At 49.7% G+C, this 19,192-nt stretch overlaps 1 protein-coding gene across 4 annotated transcripts in view; it reads right to left on the reverse strand.

Moving 5' to 3' along the window:
* Window positions 1-19,192, reverse strand: part of zormin (spectrin and immunoglobulin domain-containing protein zormin) — a 32,065-nt gene that overhangs the window by 3,026 nt on the left and 9,847 nt on the right. Inside the window, exons 4-18 of one of the 4 annotated variants that reach the window (XM_030384316.2) lie at window positions 18,816-19,157; window positions 17,297-17,473; window positions 16,453-17,226; window positions 15,358-15,552; window positions 13,823-15,302; window positions 13,596-13,756; window positions 10,172-11,969; window positions 9,088-9,294; window positions 8,861-9,024; window positions 6,809-8,437; window positions 4,961-6,437; window positions 4,224-4,667; window positions 3,025-3,107; window positions 2,730-2,910; window positions 2,254-2,596 (exon numbers count right to left, since the gene is read on the reverse strand). In XM_030384316.2, the coding sequence (XP_030240176.1) occupies window positions 2,493-2,596; window positions 2,730-2,910; window positions 3,025-3,107; window positions 4,224-4,667; window positions 4,961-6,437; window positions 6,809-8,437; window positions 8,861-9,024; window positions 9,088-9,294; window positions 10,172-11,969; window positions 13,596-13,756; window positions 13,823-15,302; window positions 15,358-15,552; window positions 16,453-17,226; window positions 17,297-17,473; window positions 18,816-19,157 (9,216 nt within the window). In that variant the 3' untranslated portion in view covers window positions 2,254-2,492. Of the gene's footprint in view, window positions 1-2,253; window positions 2,597-2,729; window positions 2,911-3,024; window positions 3,108-4,223; window positions 4,668-4,960; window positions 6,438-6,808; window positions 8,438-8,860; window positions 9,025-9,087; window positions 9,295-10,171; window positions 11,970-13,595; window positions 13,757-13,822; window positions 15,303-15,357; window positions 15,553-16,452; window positions 17,227-17,296; window positions 17,474-18,815; window positions 19,158-19,192 lie in introns of those variants that run through there. The other 3 variants (XM_030384317.2, XM_030384318.2, XM_089260130.1) reach the window with 3 other exon arrangements.

Genomic DNA, 19,192 nt, shown 5'->3' on the forward strand with positions numbered 1-19,192 from the left:
AGAGCAGCTCAACAGGTGATCAAAGTAATTATAGCTCGAAGACAGTGGAAAGAATTGTAGCATGAAGAGAATATCAGTAAGATATACTGGTCTTAACATTCAAGGAATGTCCTAACTGAAACTTGCTCAAAATAAAAACTTGCATAATATTTATTATTTTAAATATTTTTTAAAACCCAATCGATCTTAATCTTTTTAGTCAACATTTATTTTACGTTGAATGTTAAAAATGATGAGATGAATTTGCTATGGAAGTGGATGATGGCAAAATGTTGAAAAATTTTAAGTAGCAAAATAAGAAGAAGCAGCACAAAAATTATTCTGTGACTGGCGTTGAGTTCATTTTGATATTTTTAGAAATTGCCTAATTAAATTAGAAAAATCAGAGAAACAAAACCATCAAACGAGTGTTTGTATAGCTGCGGCATATTCATCACACAAATATTCGTATTTTCTTTCGATCTACGAACGGATTTGCGTACGGATTTTTTGTGGACAAATTGGAAAAAAGAGAATGCCGAAACACTAAAACCCATACGCGTGGCAGTCGAAGCGATGAAAAGTTTTCCTGCGCCAGGACGTAAATCATATATTATAGCAAAATAGAAAGCAGGCGAAGAATTTGCATAGAGAGTAAGAGAAAATATTTTCAGTATAGCCTGGCCAAACATAATCTGTTTATATATCGAACAGCATGTGAATTCTTTTGGCGCATGTGCCAAAAAAGAGAGAGAAAAATAAAAAATAAGTAAATAAATAAAATAGAATGCTGCACAAGGCCACCAAAAATCTGAAGCGTTTTGCGATTTATGCTGCCATTATACAGATATACAGATATATAAATTCAATATGTTGTCAGCTCGTTGCGCAGGAAACGAGCAATTTTATGAATCATTTACAAAAGAAAATCTTCAGGCAGCAGCCAAAATCTGTCGTTTCTCTTACTTGCAAATTCAATTTGGGGAAATTATCGTGCAATTATAAATAATTTATCGAGAGATACACCAACAGGCAATAGATAAATGATTCAGTTTTTCTTGACTAGCATCCAAGTGATTGTTGTTGCTGTTGTAGTATTGTTGCTGTTGGTGCTTAGGTTGGCCAAGTACATGAGAATTGATAGTTTGGCAGGTACTTGGATGCCCACGCATCTGAGCAAAGTGTGTCATCCAAAATGTTTTTCGAATCAGCTGGCTATAAATAGAGCCCCATTCTGATTCTGATAATCAGGTATTGTTTGGTCAGTGTCAAGGACTTTAGTTTTGGACTAAATAGTTGTTTGCTGATGCTGCTGATGCTGCTGTGTGGCAGCACCTTGACAGCCAGCCAGCCAGCCAGCCAGCCAGCCAGCCCAGCCCCATGGGCCTGTTGGCCCGAGTCTTTAATATGTCTGGGGCTGTCTTTGTGCAAATTTCTCGCATATTGCGCGGTTTGTTTCATTTCGTATTCTTGGCAAGCATTCAGCGTGCAGAGCGACGGCTGAGTACTTTGAAAATTTGAAGAAAAATAGATAAATAAACATTGTACGAAATTCAAATAAATCGTTTATGAACAGCAGGCCAACAGCAAAACGAGCAACAACAAGAACAGCTTGTCCGTCAGTCAGTTAGCCAGTCGGGCAGACACCCACACAGGTTTGTTTGTTTTTGGCAATTCTGATTTAGATTTTGAAATACTATTATATGAGAAATGGGGTTTAAAAAACACTTGAATCTTCTAATGAAATGCAAACCATCTGGCATATAAATTAGTTGACCTAATTTTCATCACACTCTCTCAGCATTTGACAAGCTGAAGCAACAGAAAAGGCATTTCATAATGCATGAATGAAAATAATATATGTATATTAAATATATATATGCATATTTTTAATTTCATATGTAATTAACTTAGTCTTGGCATTTGCACTTAAATATTAATGGCGCACACTTTGTTTTGCAGGCCTTGAGACCCAATTATATAAACGTAAATTTTGAAAAATGATTTCCTGTAAGCGAGAAATTCGTATTATTTATCCATCTGGTGCACATAAATCAAAAATAATCTTCCCGAATTGCAGATCACCGATCAGCTAGCGCCATCTAGTGCCTGATTCCATTTCGAAAGCTTTCGCACACGCTGCACAGCTTTTTCGAACTGGCTGCCAACATTTCCCCATAGAGAGCGCCAGCGCAGATCGCTTTTGGCGCGAGTTCGAATAGCAAGAGATCAGCGCGCATGTCTCGATAGACTTCAAATAAAACTAAATTGCGGTTTCGTTTTCAATTGATTTATTTGAATTTTCGACAAAAACACAAGTAATACTATGCGCCCTCGGCATGACTGCGCTGCGGGGGCTATAAATTGGGATCCATTCGATCGCAGGACTCGAAATCAAGTAACAAAATTAGGGACACGCACACACAATAAAATGTAGAACTTTGGCATGAACAAATCATAAATAAATAAATATATATATATATGTATGTAAATCTCTCATTTAAATGTTTATCTTAGTATCTAAATCCGCGGTTTGTGCTCGAAACGTTCAGAGTTCCGCTGGTGCTGGCCGCACCCAACCCATTGCTGGCACTGCAAACGTAGCTCCCGTTGTCGTCTGCAATGAATCAAAAAAGTTGCCGTGGTGGAGGTGGAGACGGTGGAGGCGGAGGCGACAGCAGGTGGATAGGAGAGGTTTAGCGATTAATGAGCTCGCCCGACAGTCGAATTGCAAATGGCTGGCAACTTACCCGGATAGGCCTGCGGCAGTGTTAGACGGCACACACCGTTCCGGTACTCAATGATATGCCGGCTGCTCTGCGCCAAATGGCCGCCGTTGTGGGTCCAGTTGACCTGCGGCTGCGGATGCGCCTGCACAATGCACTCGAAACGTGCCGTGCCGCCCACGCCCACTGCTATATCTTTCAGGGGCTGCAAACGGAATTGCCGGATTTTAGTTTAGTTGCGACTGGGTCCCAGCTCAGCGCAGCCTCGGCTCGGCTCAGAGGACCAGAGCCCGCCGGTCGGGTTAATGACTTCGCTTACCGTTATGAATAATGGCGGCCTTTGTGCCTGTTCATCGCGATTCAAATGGGCATTGACGGGCTCCGTATTGGGCAGTTCCGGCACTAATGAGGTTGAACAGCCATTAGAAATTGCAGAAATTCGCTTATAGCAGCATCCATTAGTGGGATTAACACACACAAAACACAGCAAGGCAAAACACAACACAACAATATTTACATTTGTGAGCATATTCTTATTTTTCTTTTTTTGCTTTTTTCAAGTTTTTTCTTTGATTTTCTTTTTTTTTAGTCTTTTGAATTTTGTTAAACAATTTTCACTTTAAGCACAAGACACAAACAGAAATTAAAGCATGCAGCAACAAAACGAAACGAGCAAGACTTGGTTTAGCATGCAATTTGATGGGGTTAGCTAAGAAGGCACTTATATTAAGTATACGCCACGTGGCAGCTGCTGAGGACTAAGCTAAGCATTCGGCGGCGATCAGCAGCAAGTTTTTCATATATTCATCTGCCCTATAGTGTGATAGAGAAAAGATACCCTGGAGTATCTATAGATCTTTGAAGTGGATCAAATGCTGAAGATATCCAAGCTTTCAGATACTTTTTATCTGCATATAAATTCGGTATTCGGTATAGATAGACAGTAGAACATCAACTTAAATGAAATGTGTGAAATTTCTGGTAATGCAGATATCTTTCCACTGTATGAGCTATGCGGCAGTCTATAAATATTGTTTAAAGGCTTTGCTAGATTGTTGATTTATCTTAACTTTCATCTAGCGTTTGATATGGATGTGAAATTTCTGGTAATGCAGATATCTTTCCACTGGTTGAGCTATGCGGCAGTCTATAAATATTGAAAGCTCCACTATCTCGCCTAATCTATTGTAAAAACATTAAACGAGATATAAGTATTCTATGTCCAATTAAATGGATTCTTATTGGAATTATATTCTTCTATTACATATGTTAGCTGAGCAACATTATACCTGCTTCCACACACTTTTAGTGGATAACCTACACTAGATTCCGCATATTCATCACACTCTTAAGCAGTCATCTAAATGCCAGTGCTGCTCCTGCTGCTACTCCTGCTGAACGCCACCAAATTGTGCTGGCAACAACAACAATGATAATTTGTCCTAGACTAGTTCACAACATCGATAGCTAGTTGGCCAGCCAGCCAGGCCAACAGCCTTGGCTTGCTGCCAGCTGTACCTGTGCGCACTAGCTGATCGGGCGGCAGACGCGGCGCCTGCGCATGCAGGCGATCTAGATGAATGTCGATGCTGTGGCAGCTGGGCAGGCTGTAGCGCTTGTGGGCGAAACGCGGCGCCATGGGCGACTTGACACGCCCATAGGTGCGACGCAGTGGCGCCGCCGCCGCCGCCGCCTCGCCGTCGGAGCTGTAGCCGTGCGGCATGGCGCCCGGTGGTTGGGTGGTGCGCTCGTGGCGCACGGGTATTATCAATTCATTGCCAGCGGCAATCTTCAGAGGATACGGCGAGTGGCGGCCATTGCTGATGGAGCTGGGAGCGCCTTTGCTGTTCCACTGGCTGCTCACGAACTTGTGGCCCTCGCCGGGAAAGAGTATGCCGAACTCGTAGCCGAAGTCGTATTTGAAATAGATTAAACCGGTATTGGGATCGACGCATTTGGTGCCTGGTTACGTGTTTTGTTGACAATGGGAGAGGTGTGTACAGAACTTAGAGATGGCATATACAAATTAATGGTTTCATGGGCGGTTAGTGGTCGATGCGAGAAAAGGCACTCCAAAATCAAAATCCAAATCAAAATTTTCAAAATATTCAATCTCAACTTTCAATACCAATTTGAATGGAACCAATGTGTTTTTTTTTTTTTTTTTTTGGTTTACTTGTTGTTGGGTTTGGTTCGCCCATATCTACAGTCGTTTTAGTATCTAGAGTCTACGAAAGAAGCTTCACTGTACTCACCGTACTGCGAGACGCGCGACTCATCTCTGTAGGCCTGCGGCTGGTTGCTGCCCTCGCTCGGCGCACGCCTGAACCCTGGACGCAGTCCGCCATTCGAGCCGATCTGCTGGCTCTGCATGTCCCGGCTGACTTCCTCGATGAACTGATGCGACTTCTGTAGGAACGTGGAGCCCATGCGCTTGCCCTGACCCTCCGCCTGCTGCTGCAGCGAGCTGTAGCCATACCGCGGCAAGGTGCCCGCTCGCTGCTGCTGCTGCTGCTGCAGATCTGTCTGATCCTGGGAGCCATCTGGCAAACGGTTGCCGAACTGCTGTCTCATGGTGCTGTTGCGATTCAGCGACTGCGTGCGATGCTGCGTGGTCACAGTGCTGCCGCCGCGCTGCTCCTTGCGCAGCGTATTCACATCGACGAATATCTTGCTTGGCATTTCGGGGCCACGGTCGAACTCCATGGGCGAGAGCACGCGCTCGTAGCTGCGCGGCAGGCTGCAGGAGCGAGCCCCAGCCTGCGGTGGCGCCACGCGTCGATAGCCCTTGGTCTGGCCATCGCCGTAGGGCGACCAGAGCGGCTGAATGCGTGTGCCTTCCACTTCGCTCTCGTAGTCGCTCTCCCGATACTCGCCGGGTATGAACTTGGTGGGCGTGGCCGGCGGCGGCAGATGCGATTGACGCGATGGCGTGCGGCTGCCGGCCGGGCTGTAAGGGAAGGGCTCCAGAGCGGGCTGCTGCTGTTGCTGCTGCTGTTGCTGTTGGTTGTCAAAGTGGATGACGCGCTTGGTCTGCTGCATGTTGACAACGCGCTGAGAGCTCTCCGTGGACTCGTGCATCTGCATCACATTCTTCGTCTCGTGGGCCACCTTGGCCATGTGCATTGGCGCGCCCGCAACCGCATTGTAGAACATGGTCGGCCTGGAGCTGGGCAGCGGCTGCTGCTGCTGCTGGGTGGCGGCTATGAACTTGGCTGCCACCGGCTTGGGCTTGAAGACAGGCTGCGGTTGCTGCTGGGGCTGCTGCTGCTGCTGCTGCTTCTGTTGACTGCTCGAGTACTGCTTGGAGCTGCTCTCGGTTCTGATCTCGTGGCGTATCTCCTTGCCAATCGGCTCGAACTTGGGACGCGTGAAGCTGCCCAGCTGCGGGGGAGTTGGCTCAAACTCCATGGGAGAGGGCGTCACTACGACCACCGGCGACTTGTGGCCGTTGGCGATGTTGGTGCGCGGCGTGGGCGTGGGCGGGAACACCACGCGATAGCCCTTGATGTCCGAGTCGGATTCGTTGGCTCGCGACACCGAACGGAAGCGCTCGTCCACCTCGCTGCTGTAATCGCTGAACTCCGTGGCGGGCGTCTTGCGCTGCGCCGGCACTGGGCTGGGCGTGATCAGGGGCGTGGCACTCGAGGAATACTTGGTCTCGCGGTGTGTGGAGCTGCTGCTGCTCTGCTGCATATTGCTAGTCATGCTCGACGAGGTGTACTTGTAGTTCTGCGAAAGACAAAGCCGGTTACTAAGGATCAAAGTTCGGGCAGCAAAGGAGCAACGAAAACAGGTTAGATATTCAGGCAAATGCAAAGTAATTTAATAAATCGAGTTGTATTAAATAATTGAAATTGTTCAATAGTATTTATAAACTGATGAAACGCAGTGTTAGCATGGCAGATGCTTTGGCTGATGAGCGTTAGAGGCAGGCCGAGAGATGAACATGGTTAGACAAGGACAAACAACAAGAGAGTGTGTACGGGGGAACAGGACGCAGCCAGTTCCAAGTGCTACACATAAGAACGACAACAACAACAACAACGACAACGACAACAACAACACATATTGCACGTATGCAGTGAGAAGTCTATGCGAACCTTCGCCTCCTGACTGTAGCTGGTTTGCTGTGTCGCCGCCGGCGGGGCAAAGTAGAGCTGCGCCGGTGGCTCCGGCTGCAGCTTGTTCGTGGCTGTCGATGATTTCGTCTCATAGAAGCTGCTCTCGGACTTGCGGTAGCTGGAGTGCTCCTCCGTGTCGGCGGCATAGCCACTCGACTTGAACGACGACTCTAGGGTGGCCTGCTGCTGGCGCGCCCGATTGCCCGGCTCGTCGGACTCGCTGCCGCTGTACTTGTAGCGATCGCTCTCGTAGTCACTCTCGTAGTGGGCGCCCAGGCGGCTGGGCATGACTGGGGGCGGCGGGCGGTAGCCATTGGCCTTGGGTGGCGTGACGGGCGTCAGCGTGGGCACCGAGTGGGGCAGCACCTTGCTGGGACCCTGGATGAGATTCTGTTCCAGTTTCTGCTCCATGCTCTCCACCAGCGAGTGACGACGCACTTCCTCTTGCTTGGGCGCAAAGCAAATCTCCGGCGGAGTGCCGGGCTCGAGTTCAACGTTGACCACTCGAGTGACGGGTGCCGGAGTTGGTGGCGAGATGTTCTTGGCGACCTGCTGCACCAGGAAGGGGGCGTTCAGCTCCTTGGTGGGCGTGGGCGTGGGCAGCTTAGTGATGCTGATCTGGCGCTCCGACTTCTGCTCCACATCGCTGGAGTAGCTGGTGGGGCCACTGGGCGTCCACAGCTTAGACATGGCCACGCCCTCTGCCGATGGCTTGGGCGAAGGCGAACGCGTGTTCTGCTGGGCCGGCGTTGCCAGCACCGCGGCGGGCCGCACAATGGGCTGCTTGTACTCCACCTTGACCTCCTTGGTGAGGGTTGTCTCGTGCTGCACACTTTGCAGATTGAGAGGTGGCGGGAAGACGGGCACACCACCCTGTGGTGGTGGCGTCCTGGGCTGCACCTCCTCCAAAATCTTGATTTTCTCGGTGATGAGCGGCTGCTTGGGCAGCTGCTTCTCGCTCTTGGGCGTGTAGCAGAACTCTGGCGGTGCTCCGGGTATTAGATTCAAGCTTCTCAGCTCTTCGGCCAACGTTTGCGCCTGCGGCTGGCGCACCACCGTCTCCAAGGGTCGCTGGGCCTGTGGCTTGGGTCGCTGTGTAACGGTTTCCTCATCGATCTTCTTGAAGTACTCAAAGGACGAAGACATTTTGTGCTCGTTGCTGCTGCTCTCGTATCTGGTGTTGATTTGCGTCTGCATCTGCGGTGGTTGTTGTGGTTGTGGCTGCGCCTGCGCCTGCGCCGGCTGGCCAAAAGCCGTGCCCACAACGGGCGGACAGGGCTTGGGTGGCACGGGCGGCGGGGTTTGTGTGACGCCAGTCTTATAACTGGCCTGGGTATCGGTCTGGTCCATGCTGGCAGTGTTGTTGGTAGCGGTATTATTGGTGGTGGTGTCAGTGGTGGTGTAGGTGGTTGGTGTCTTTGGTCGCAGACTCAACTCGGGCAGGTCATTATATGTCGACTTGTGCTCTAGACGCATCGTTGCCTCGGTGGTGCAACGATGCTCAGTGATAACTTTCGACTCGGACAGGCCATGCAGATCGTTGGCAGTGGTTGCATCGGTTTGATTGGTCTGATATGATTGGGGCTCTTTGTTGAAGTGGCTCTGGTTCTGGTTTTCGGTTACGAGTCAATTCAAATACATGTGTATATATTTATATATGTGTGTATATATGTCGTTGCATGAGAACCACATGAGTGTAATGAGCAAAGCGAAACGAACAACGTCGAAATCAATGAGAGTAGAAATTCACAAGATTTGTTTATTATAAATAAATAAATGTATATATATATATAAATCATGTCAAGAACGTAACAAGTCGCAGAAATATTATAGTATATAGTAAAGCATTGAATTTCATAGATAAAGATTGACAGTTCGATAAAGTTATATATTTGAGAGGATAGATAGATAGATAGATAGGTAGGTCGATAGATAGATAGATCGATTGAGTTGCAGTCAGAGTCATGATAAATGCAATATCGGATGGATAATGCAGTATCGTGTTTATATATTGAGCACATGCACACTTACTTCAGTTTTGAATTCACTGGCCGGCGTCTCGTAGACGATGGTCTTGACCACCTCCTGCATGCGTTCCGGCGACGGCTCCAAGATGGCGCAGTCCGCAATGCTCTTGGCCTCGCCGCCAGCATTCGTGGCCCTCACCATATACTTGCCAGAGTCCGTTGTTTGTGCTGCACGGAGGAAGAGGGGGGCTAGATAGAGGATCTAATTGGAAGGAGACTTCATCGCTTTACCTTTCTCGATGATCAGCTTGTACGAGTTGCCCTGGGCAAGCAGGCGGTGCTCAGAGATGCCAGCATCCTTGAGTGGCTTGTCGTCCTTTAGCCAGGTGACTGTGGGCTCTGGCAGTCCCGTTACTTCCACCTCCATAATCAATCGCTCTCCCTTCTTGCTAACCTGCGCCTGCAAGCGACGGCCGAAGACTGGCGGAAAGACGGTCTCTGCACAAACAGAAGAAGCCGAAAATTCATTAGAAGAATCCGTTGGGGCTCAACACATGTTGCGGCTCGCTGTGGCCACTTTCATTTGAAAGCCACAACACACACAATGAAAATATATATTGGCTTTTGTGTGTCATTGCAACAGAGATCTCAGAAGATCTCTCGCGAATATAATTTACTTGCACAGCCGTCCAAACGATCAGCTATAATGAATAATTCGTGTAGACAGCCAGTAAAAATACACGTTTTCTTTTCTTTCATTATTTCGAACACATTTCAACCGCACAAGACGACAAGTCCGCCGACAAAAACTTGTGTTCAAGATAAATTTACATAATTATTGCCCACTTCATGCCCCCAACCCAGCCCACAAAACCCACCCACCCACCAAAAAAAAAAAAAAAATCTGAAAAATTATTTAGAATTTTCTGTGTAAGAAGCAAAGAACAGAAAAAACTTTTCGCCTGCGGGCTAGAAAAATCATTTGAATATAAACAAAAACAGCGACGCCACTAAAAACTCATCAATATGCGAAACGGGCGGCATTGACGTTTCTAGATCTATTGACGCCCCCGACAATGACACTTTAATGCTCCCCGCTGATTGATGTGGCGCATGGACGGACGCACGGACGTACGGAATATTGACATGCGATCTGACCCATATGTAGGCTCAATCTCTTTATGTTCTACACGTTCGCTAGCTCATTAGGATTTCGAAATGAATTAAAATCATTTGTTAGCACTAAATGTAAACAAGAACAAAGAACATAAAAGTTAACAGCGGAGCAATAACAGTTTTCTGTTAACTTTTACGTGCCATGTCTCCCCCACTTAAGAGCTATAGGTTATCATTAACATAGCTTAGCTTTACTTACTTTTCACCACCAGATCCGCTGTGCTTGTTGACTGACCCACCGCATTGGATGCCGTCACCGCATAGCGTCCCGCATCGGCCACGCCCACCTCCTTCAGCTCAATGGTCACGCGATTGTGTTTGTTGGATATCTTGGTGTGCGCATTGTCGAACAGTTGATCGCCATTCTTCTCCACCTTGATCTCGGGCGAGGGATAGCCATCGTAGATGGCCTCCATGCTCACATTGGCGCCCTGATCCACAATCTTGCCCGTCAGTGGGGTGGTGAAGCGTGGCGCTATCTCCTTGCGCAATTTTGTTGGCGACTCGGGCATGCCAATGGCCGGGGCAGCTGTGCCGCCATTGGTGGACTGAACGAGCGTGAAGGACTTCTGCTGCACCGAGGGGCTGCTCATCTCTTTGCTCTTGTGCAGCTCCTGGTAGTGATGGCTCTCCACGATCTCCGGCCGCTGTTGTCCCAGCTGCTTGAGCGACTGATCAATGTGGGCCGACGAGTGATGCACCTCCGTCTGCGGCACGTTGCCCTCATACGAGTTCACCTGCGATGTGGAGGTGGTGGTGAAGGTCTGCTTCTTGATGGTCACCCGGGACGATTCGGTGTTGTGCTCCTGGGTCATGGTCTGCAAGTTGCTGGAGGCGGGCACCGGGCTGCTGCCAATGATATTCAGGAAGGCCACACAAGTGGCTTTGCCTGCGTCATTCTCGGCCGTGCAGCTGATCTTGCCAACGGCGTCGTGTGTTAGCTGCTGAATGGTCAGCACCTGACGATCGCCGCTGGTGGAGACGAGGAAGTTGTGGCCGTGCACCGGCTGGTCGTTGAAAAACCAATGCACCTTGGGCGTCGGCTTGCCCACCACAATGCACTCGAACTTGACCACCTCGTCGATGTGGGCCTGCTTGTCGCTGAAGAGCTCTTTGAACTCGGGGCACAGCTGTCGCTCGACGATCTCCACGGATGATTGACTGCCGCGACGGTTCTCGGGGGCGTTCACGGACTTGACAATGAGATGCGAGAAACACTTGGCATCGCCCGCGTCGTTCGAGACCTTGACCGTGTAGACGCCTTTGTCGCTGGCATCCACGTTCTTCAGAATTAGCTTGAATATGCCAGCCTCGGCATCGGACTGGGTGGTGACGCGCTCGTTCAGCTGCAGCTCCTTGTTGGTCAGGTACCACTGGGCCCGCAATGGCTGGTCGCCATTCACATGCACCTCCAGCACCACCTGCTCGCCCTCGTCGGCGAGCACATCGGAGAGCAGGCGCTCGAACTTGGGCAGCGACTCCCTGGGCAAGGACTGACGATCGGCCTGCAGTCGCGTCGCTGACTCTGACGTGTTCAGTGATGTCACCTTCAGTTCGCAGCTGCTCGAGGCCTCGCCCGCTGAGTTGATGGCAACCACCTTGTAGCTGCCGCCATCCTCTTGGCAGACCTCCTGTATGAAGAGCGAGCAGCGATCGCCCTGGAACAGGAGCTGCACATCGGCCGACTCCTTGACGGGTCGCTCGTTGTGATACCAAATGACCTCCGGCTCGGGCTGGCCCACGATCACGCAGTCCAGGCGCACTGGCTTGCCCTCGAATATGAAGACGTCCTTCAGTGGAATATGCACCGCCGGACGGATGGGCTCGATATCGCTAGCCATCTCTGAATCGGACGTCTCGTTCGGCAGACGACCCTTGACAATAATGTTGCAACTGCTGTAAGCTTCGCCAGCCAAGTTCTTAGCACTCAACACGTAGGATCCGGCGTCGTTTGGATAGGCTTGCGGTATTGTGAGCGTAACGCGTCCGTTTTCGTACTGAAATGCGTTCAAAACAATATTGAGATATGTTGAGCGTCGAGTGCGCGCATCCCACCACATGGTGAGTTCGCTGGCAACGGGGCCGTGTGTTGAGTTCCTCGGGTATGGCTATGGCTATGGCTATGGCTAATGGCTAATGCTTTTCAATTTGTGCCAGTTTTTGTGTGCTTTTCTATGGTTTTTTGCAATCGAATTTTCATTTTACACCCATCCCAATGCCCGAAAACAAAAACTTATTTATGCTTGGCGCACGGATGTACGATCCGGCCTAAGTCTGTGCGCTGCGTATCCGGCGCGGGAGTCTACAACAACAACAACAGCTAAATAATAATAATCTAGTGGCCGAGTGAGATGGACGGAGGGTGGTGTAAATCCCATAATATTCGTCTGACGTGCTGTTTATTTGATAAAGAAACTGGAAAATGTTCTTTTGTTTGGGCAACCAAATTGCAGGAAGCGTCCGAGTTCAGGTGTTGTGCACCACTCGAGATCGAACAATAATGCTATAGATACGCAATTGTATATAAAGAATCGAGATAATTGTTTAATCAGCTCGCTGCAATGAGATCATGTTTGGTTTGTCAAAAAGGCAATTAAAAGCAATGAAATCATTTTGCATTCGGCCAAAAGCGTTGATCTCTATAAAAATTAAATGAAAACTTTTAAAGCATACATATAAACAGGCACGCAGTATATACGCCTGACGTGTGTGTGTGTGTGTGTGTGTGTGTGTGCGTGTGCTGTGCCGAATAACGGCGCCCACAATAAACAAATTGGCTGACAGCGCCCACGAAAGGCGACTGTGGTGAATTGGATTCGCGCCGCAGCACACGGCTCGTTGCAACTGCGACGCGAAGCTGCCAAAATCTCAGACTGACAAAAGCAAAAAACCAAACAAATTATTGCAGCTATATGGCTAGCGACTTCTTAGCCTGTAATTTATAGCTATGCAGTGTATACTATGCGTCGGCTTATTTTTAAAACATTTGCCTTGAATCTTGTAGTTTATCTCTGCATATACAGATTTGCTCTGCTTTTTGCAGTAAACGGCGTGAGGGGTGAGGGGTGAGGGGGCCTCCAGCACAACTAAACGCTGACGTCAGCAGCGAAAGCGAATCAAGAAATTAAACATGTTCATTTCATATTCTATGGAACTATCACATATTCATTCACATCTATACATATATTTTCGCCCACCGCAAAATTTCAGACTGATTTTTTGCCTTTTTTCTCATTTTCGCAATTCCAGCAAAGTTTGTTTATACTATACATAAAGCCATATATATATATAAATATAATTTGTGGGATCGCGCCATTGGGGAATTGTTCGCTGTGCCATTTCTTTTCGCAATACACAAATATATGCATATATTTATTTGACGGCAGACAGAATGAGGGTAACAGTTGGGCATGGAATTTCCAAAGAAGAAAATTTCATCCCAGGAGAGAGAGCCAGCCACATAGACTACGAGATGACCTAGAAGTTATTGCAACAGCAGCCACCTCGGCAGCTGTCAATATTTTTGGTGAGAGTATTTAAAGTTTCGCTATGGGAATTTCGTGAAAATTTTCCCTTCTGACTAGTAGAATTTTCCCCAAATGTCGTCAGCGATTTGTACTCACTTTTGAGTCGCGTGGCTGATATGGTTTGCCATTGTGGAGCCAGCGGATTTCGGGCTGCGGTATGCCCGTGACCAGGGCCTCCATCTTGATCTTCTGTCCGACACGCGCCATGGCGTTCTGCAGCGGCATCTTGAAGCAGGGCAGCTCAGTGGGTTCGAGTGCTGCGAAAACGAGATTGTGAGTTCATTTGAGCCGAGCTGTAGATGTTTACTATGTTCCCCACTTACGTTCTACGATCAAACTGGCCGAGCAGTGCTCGATGCCGGCGGGGTTCGAGGCGCTACAGGTGTAGACGGCGTCGTCCTCGAGGAACACCTCGTCGAACCGCAACGTGGCCTCGCCATTGTTGTAGCTGATCACGTAGTCCGGCGAGTCGTCGATGCACTTGTCGTTCTTGAACCACTGCACGGTGGGCAGGGGGACGCCGCTGACCACGCAGGAGAACTGGAAGGCGGTGCCCTCGGTGGCCTTGCCGCTCTCCAGGAAGCGCAGGATGCGCGGCGGCACCAGCTGCAGCTCGGCGGCGTTCTCGCGCACCGTCAGCGTGGCATTGGTGTCGCAGGTGCCCACCAGGTTGGAGGCGCGGCAGCTGAAGCGAGCCGTGTCCGCGGCAAAGGTCTCCTCGATGACCAGCCGGCAGATGCCCTTGTCGAAGCTGGTCTTGTAGTCCGCATTGCTCTGAATGCTGATGCCGTCCTTGAACCACTCGACGCTCGGCTCCGGCGTGCCCGTGACCTCGCACTCGAAGACGAAGCGCTCGCCCTCGCGGGCCAGCGCATCCTTCAGCGGGCGCACGAACAGCGGCGAGGCGTAGCGCAGCTCCGTGAAGATCTGGTTCACCTGGATATCCTTGCGTATGTTCTCCGTCACGATGCGCTGCTGGTCGACCTGATCGCGCAGCGTCTGCAGCCGCGTGATCTCCTCACGCTGAATGCGCGACTCGTTCTCGCGCCTCTGCCTGTCCTCCTCCTCGCGCTGCTGCCTGGTTTCCTCTTCGCGCCGCAGGCGGATCTCCTCCTCCCGCTTCACTCTCAACTCCTCCTCGCGTTTGTTATGCAGACGCGCCTCCTCATCGCGCAGCGCCTGCAAGCGCAGCTCCTCCTCCCGCTTGGCTATCTCGCGCAGCGTTTGGATGCGTTGCTCCTCCTCGCGCGCTGCTTGCTCCCTGGCCAGCTGCTCCCTGGCCGCCTGCTCGCGCACTGCCTGCAGTCGCGCCTCCTCCTCGCGCACCGCCTGCTCGCGCAGCGACAGTTGCCTTGCCGCCAGCTCGCGCTGCGCCTGCTCAATGGCCGCCTGCTGACGTTGCGCCTCCAGGCGCGCCTGCTCCTCGCGCGCCAAGCGCTCTCTGGCCTCTGCCTCACGAATCGCCTTCTCGCGCTCGGCCTGGTCGCGCGCCTCCTGCTCCCGCTGCTCGCGCTGACGCTGCTCCTGCTTGAGTCGCTCCTGCACGGTGTTGATGTCCGTCTTCAGCTTGATGAACGACTGGAAGATGTTCATCACGTCGTTGTAGAGCGTCGATACCTTGTTCATGTCGTGCGCGCACTGCGAAGCGCTGTCCAGCTTGGCACGCAGCGCCGGCTCTCGACTGGTCACATACTTCTCAATGTCATTCACCAGATTCGAGGCCTCGACGGCGTCGCGCAAATAGGGCACCTTGTTGGAGACGCTATTGTAGAAGTAGCTGATCTCCCGGTACTCCGCATCGATCTGCACATGTGAGAATTACGTGAGTGGAGATCTGAGTGGGTGATTGGCGACTTACCTTCTCAACTGCCTCGAAGAAGTCGTTGGCCTGATTGAGGCTCTTGCGCTTCTGCCTCACTTGATCCTTGAAGCTTTGCCATTTGTCGTTGAGCTTGCGCAGCTCGTCCTTCACATACGATTCGCTCTCGGGATTGCTAATGAGCAGCTGCTGCCGCGTGGTCTCCGTGAACTTCTCGATGCGCTTCTCGAGCAGCTGGCGTAACGGAAGAAGAGGCGAGGGAAATTCGTTTTAAAAGGCTGCCAAATAGCATTCATTACAACAGTTCATTCTCTAATTAACCCATTAAGCGGCCGCAGCTAACACAAGTGTCTGGGCGAAAGGCCGAAATGGGCTTCAGCGATATAGATACTTTTGCATGGGCTGCCCAGGCCGAAAGTCCATAAAAATCAGAACGTCAAAAGCAATTTATAACGGCAAATGTGCAGCTAAGAGGAGTGAATTTCAAAACAGCCAAGTGCCAAGCATTCAAATACTCATATCTCTAGCTGTATGTGTGTGTAGCTGTGGCTGTATCTGTATCTGTAGCTGTAGTTGTATCTGTATCTATTGCTGCCGCACTAGTTGCAAGATGTATTTCTCAAGTTTTTAATTACAAACTAACGACAGCTGCTGCTGTCCATTCAACGCTGCGCTGACAGCGACAACAACATTTTGAAAGCTGTATTTGAATTTGTACTTATTTTCGAAAATGTCTCAACGCATTTGGAAATTTGATGAATGTGCCGGGGCTGCTTCCATACGGAAAGCATTTTGAGCTCTGGCCACCCAAAATGAGGCGACAGCAAATGCAAAAACCAAAGGCAAAGGGAAAGGGGAAATGGGTGAGGAAAACTCTTGCCACATGCATTCAGATGGTTTACAACTGGGTCTTCGCAATGGCTACCTCTAACGTATGCGCTGTCTGCCCCCAGCGTCGCTGATGAGGCGTCGATTTCACAAATCTGGGCATTGAACACTATAAGATTGAGGTTAGTATTAAATACCTTTCAGCTGAATCTGTCTGTTAGCCAAGTAGAAGAAGAAGATGAAGGTGGAGAACGAGAAGGAGAAGGCGAGAGCTCCTCACGCACAACACGCCTCGAGTTCACTCACCTCTATGGTACGTTCAAAGTACTCGAATGCCAGCGACGTGGTCTTGGCAGCCGCCAGACTATCCACACTCTGTCCATTAATATCGTGCAGCTGCTTGCTGACGCTGTCCAGACTGCGATCGATATCCTCCAGGTCGCTGCGAAACTGCTCGATCTTCTCGAGACGCTCCAGAGTGGACATGGTGGCGCTGCTGTTCGACTCGAAGTGAATGCGCAGATTCTCCAACAACTTCAAAATGCGATCAGTGTCGATTTCGCGAGCGCCCGGCGGCTCCAATACGCGCACACGATCGATCAGCAGTTCGGATTGTGTGATTAACGATCTAAATTTATCCATGCACTGATCGCGGAATTTCTCGTGCTCGGCTATGGTGCGCTCCACGCCCGAGGCCGAGGCCGGGCCCGTTGCGGCCGACTGCTGTCGGCTGGCGAAATACGCATCGATCTCGCGGCGCAGCTGCACGATGTTCTCGAGGAACTGCAGCACGCTCTCCAGCAGCGTGCGATAGTCGTACTTGATGCCATCGAGCTTCGCCTTCAGCATGCGCAGGTTGTTGATCACCTGCTCGATCTTGGCCAGCGACTGCTGGTCCTTGGTCTGTATGCTGAGCGTGGTCTGTATGCGCTGCTGGATCTCCTCCTGGGCGCGCTCAATGTCCTGGGTGACCAGGCCCAGCTTCTCGCGCGTGCTCGTCAGCAGCTGCTTGGAGTCCAAGCTGGGTGTGCTGAACACCGGATACAGCTGTGTGTCCACCTGCGTGCTCTTGGCCACGGTCTAATGAGAAAATGTGCAAAACATTAAAAATGAGAAACTCATTTCCATTTGTTGTTCGTCTCCTCATTACCTCCTCGTTGTCGCTCATGACTTTCTCTAGCAGATATTCTACTTCGCGCTTTTCCGCAATGGTCGTTGTCCAATTTTCCAGACTGCTCGTCACGTCGACTTGCCGCTTACTGAAGCCGTTCAGTGTCTCCTCCACTGCCTGCACCGAGGGCTTCGTCTCGAGATATGGATCCACAATCTACGCAGCGATGTCGTTAAAAATAGCATAAAATGAAATCAGTTTCAGTTTGTTTCTATTTCTTTACTCTTCTTCTTCTTATTCTTGTTTTTTTTTTCGTTTTCTTTTGGCTTTTTATTTTAGTTTTGCGTTTGCCTTTTCTATCTATAATTTCTTGCTCAAGTGTCTTGGCTGACAAGTTGGAAAATTCGTGGAAAGCGCGTGGCACGTGGCACGCATCTGCCTGTGATCAGGGTCTGACGCGTTCTGGCGCACCAGAGTCCAGGCCAAACCAGACCCGAACCACGATGCCCCTCCTTCACCCTCTCTCCCTCTCTCTCCTCTCTCTCTCTCTTTCCCTCTCTATCTATAGACGAGCTGCGCAAATTGCCTGTTTTTATTTATGGACTCAACTCGACTCGAGGCGTTGGCAGCCAAGCGAATTTTCTAATTTCAAATCTTTGTATGCGACTGCCGCACTCTGGCGCTATAACACCACCATGCCACGCCTACCCTCGTCTCCCCCCACCCCCTCCACGGCTCCATCGACTGCATGTAAGAGGGAAAATGGCTTGTCGTTTCTAAAATATATGTTTATGGTGTGGCTATAGCCAGCCGAAATCATATTGTTGGAAATTTATGTGCCCTAGCTGGCAGGTACAAAGCATTTGCTGCACAACTCGGCTAAGATGCAATCAGCACTTGAATTATATATTTTCTTAGCTATCCATGGAAGATACTCTTATTAAACTGTTGATGGAGATCTTAAAGAGGTGCGAGGGAGATTTATAATAGAATTATGCCACGCTGCAGATATCTAGGCTAATGCTGTATGGGCTGTAAATATATGATTTATGCTAGGAATCTAAAGTATAATATATTAAATATTTATTACTTTTCTTTTAACATGATTTTTACAGATTTTTTCTTTTGGCAAGTTAAATTATTTATTTGCTATTTGCTGGTATTTCTTTTCTCTCCAACTCAAGAAATAATCTCTAGTTTTTTCTCTTTGGTTATTCATCTCAAGTGAGATAGCTCTGATGCCTACTTAGTTAGGGCAGCAGCATAAACAAAGCAAGCGAGCAATGTACTTTGCTTTCTGTTTAGCGAATTCGCAGTGCGCACTAAAAATAGCCAGCGCTGCAGCATGTTGGAGCATATTATGTGCTCTGTCTGCTCTGGATGTGACAGAGTGTCTGAATGCGCGCCAGCTGCCAGCAGCTGACATCAGCGGTTAGTCAAGAGGAAGAAAGAGAAACTCATGCAAAGGCCTGCCCTGACATTAGAGAATTCCAAAAACGACCAACTATATATATGGATATTAATAATAAGCAAATCTTATGGCGATGGCAATACAGACTTTAAGGTTGACGAATCGCTGGCCGGCCGACTTGAGCTCCGCGTAGCTGGCGGCGATGTTGGCCCAGGTGGCCTCTAGAAACTGCAGCTTGTGCTCGTCGGGGGTTTGCTGCAGCTGGCGCTGCAGATGGTCCAGCTGACTAGAGAGCTCGTTGGCCTGCTCGAAGAACTCGATGAGCAGGGAGACGTAGTCGACGCGCTTCAGCACCAGATCCTTCAGCTCAATCCAGTGCTTGTGCAGCGCCTCGGCCTTCGAGTCCACGTCGAAGCGCTGCTGTGGGCTGAGCGACTCCAGGTGCTGCTTGATGGACTCCAGCAGCAGATTAATCAGCTCGCCCTTGATCTGTGTGAGCAGAGACATTGATTAGCAAAGGCTTC

Source organism: Drosophila navojoa, chromosome 4 (assembly GCF_054131105.1).
Source record: "Drosophila navojoa isolate 15081-1374.11 chromosome 4, UAZ_NAV_1.0, whole genome shotgun sequence".
In the NCBI taxonomy this organism is placed as follows: domain Eukaryota; kingdom Metazoa; phylum Arthropoda; class Insecta; order Diptera; family Drosophilidae; genus Drosophila; species Drosophila navojoa.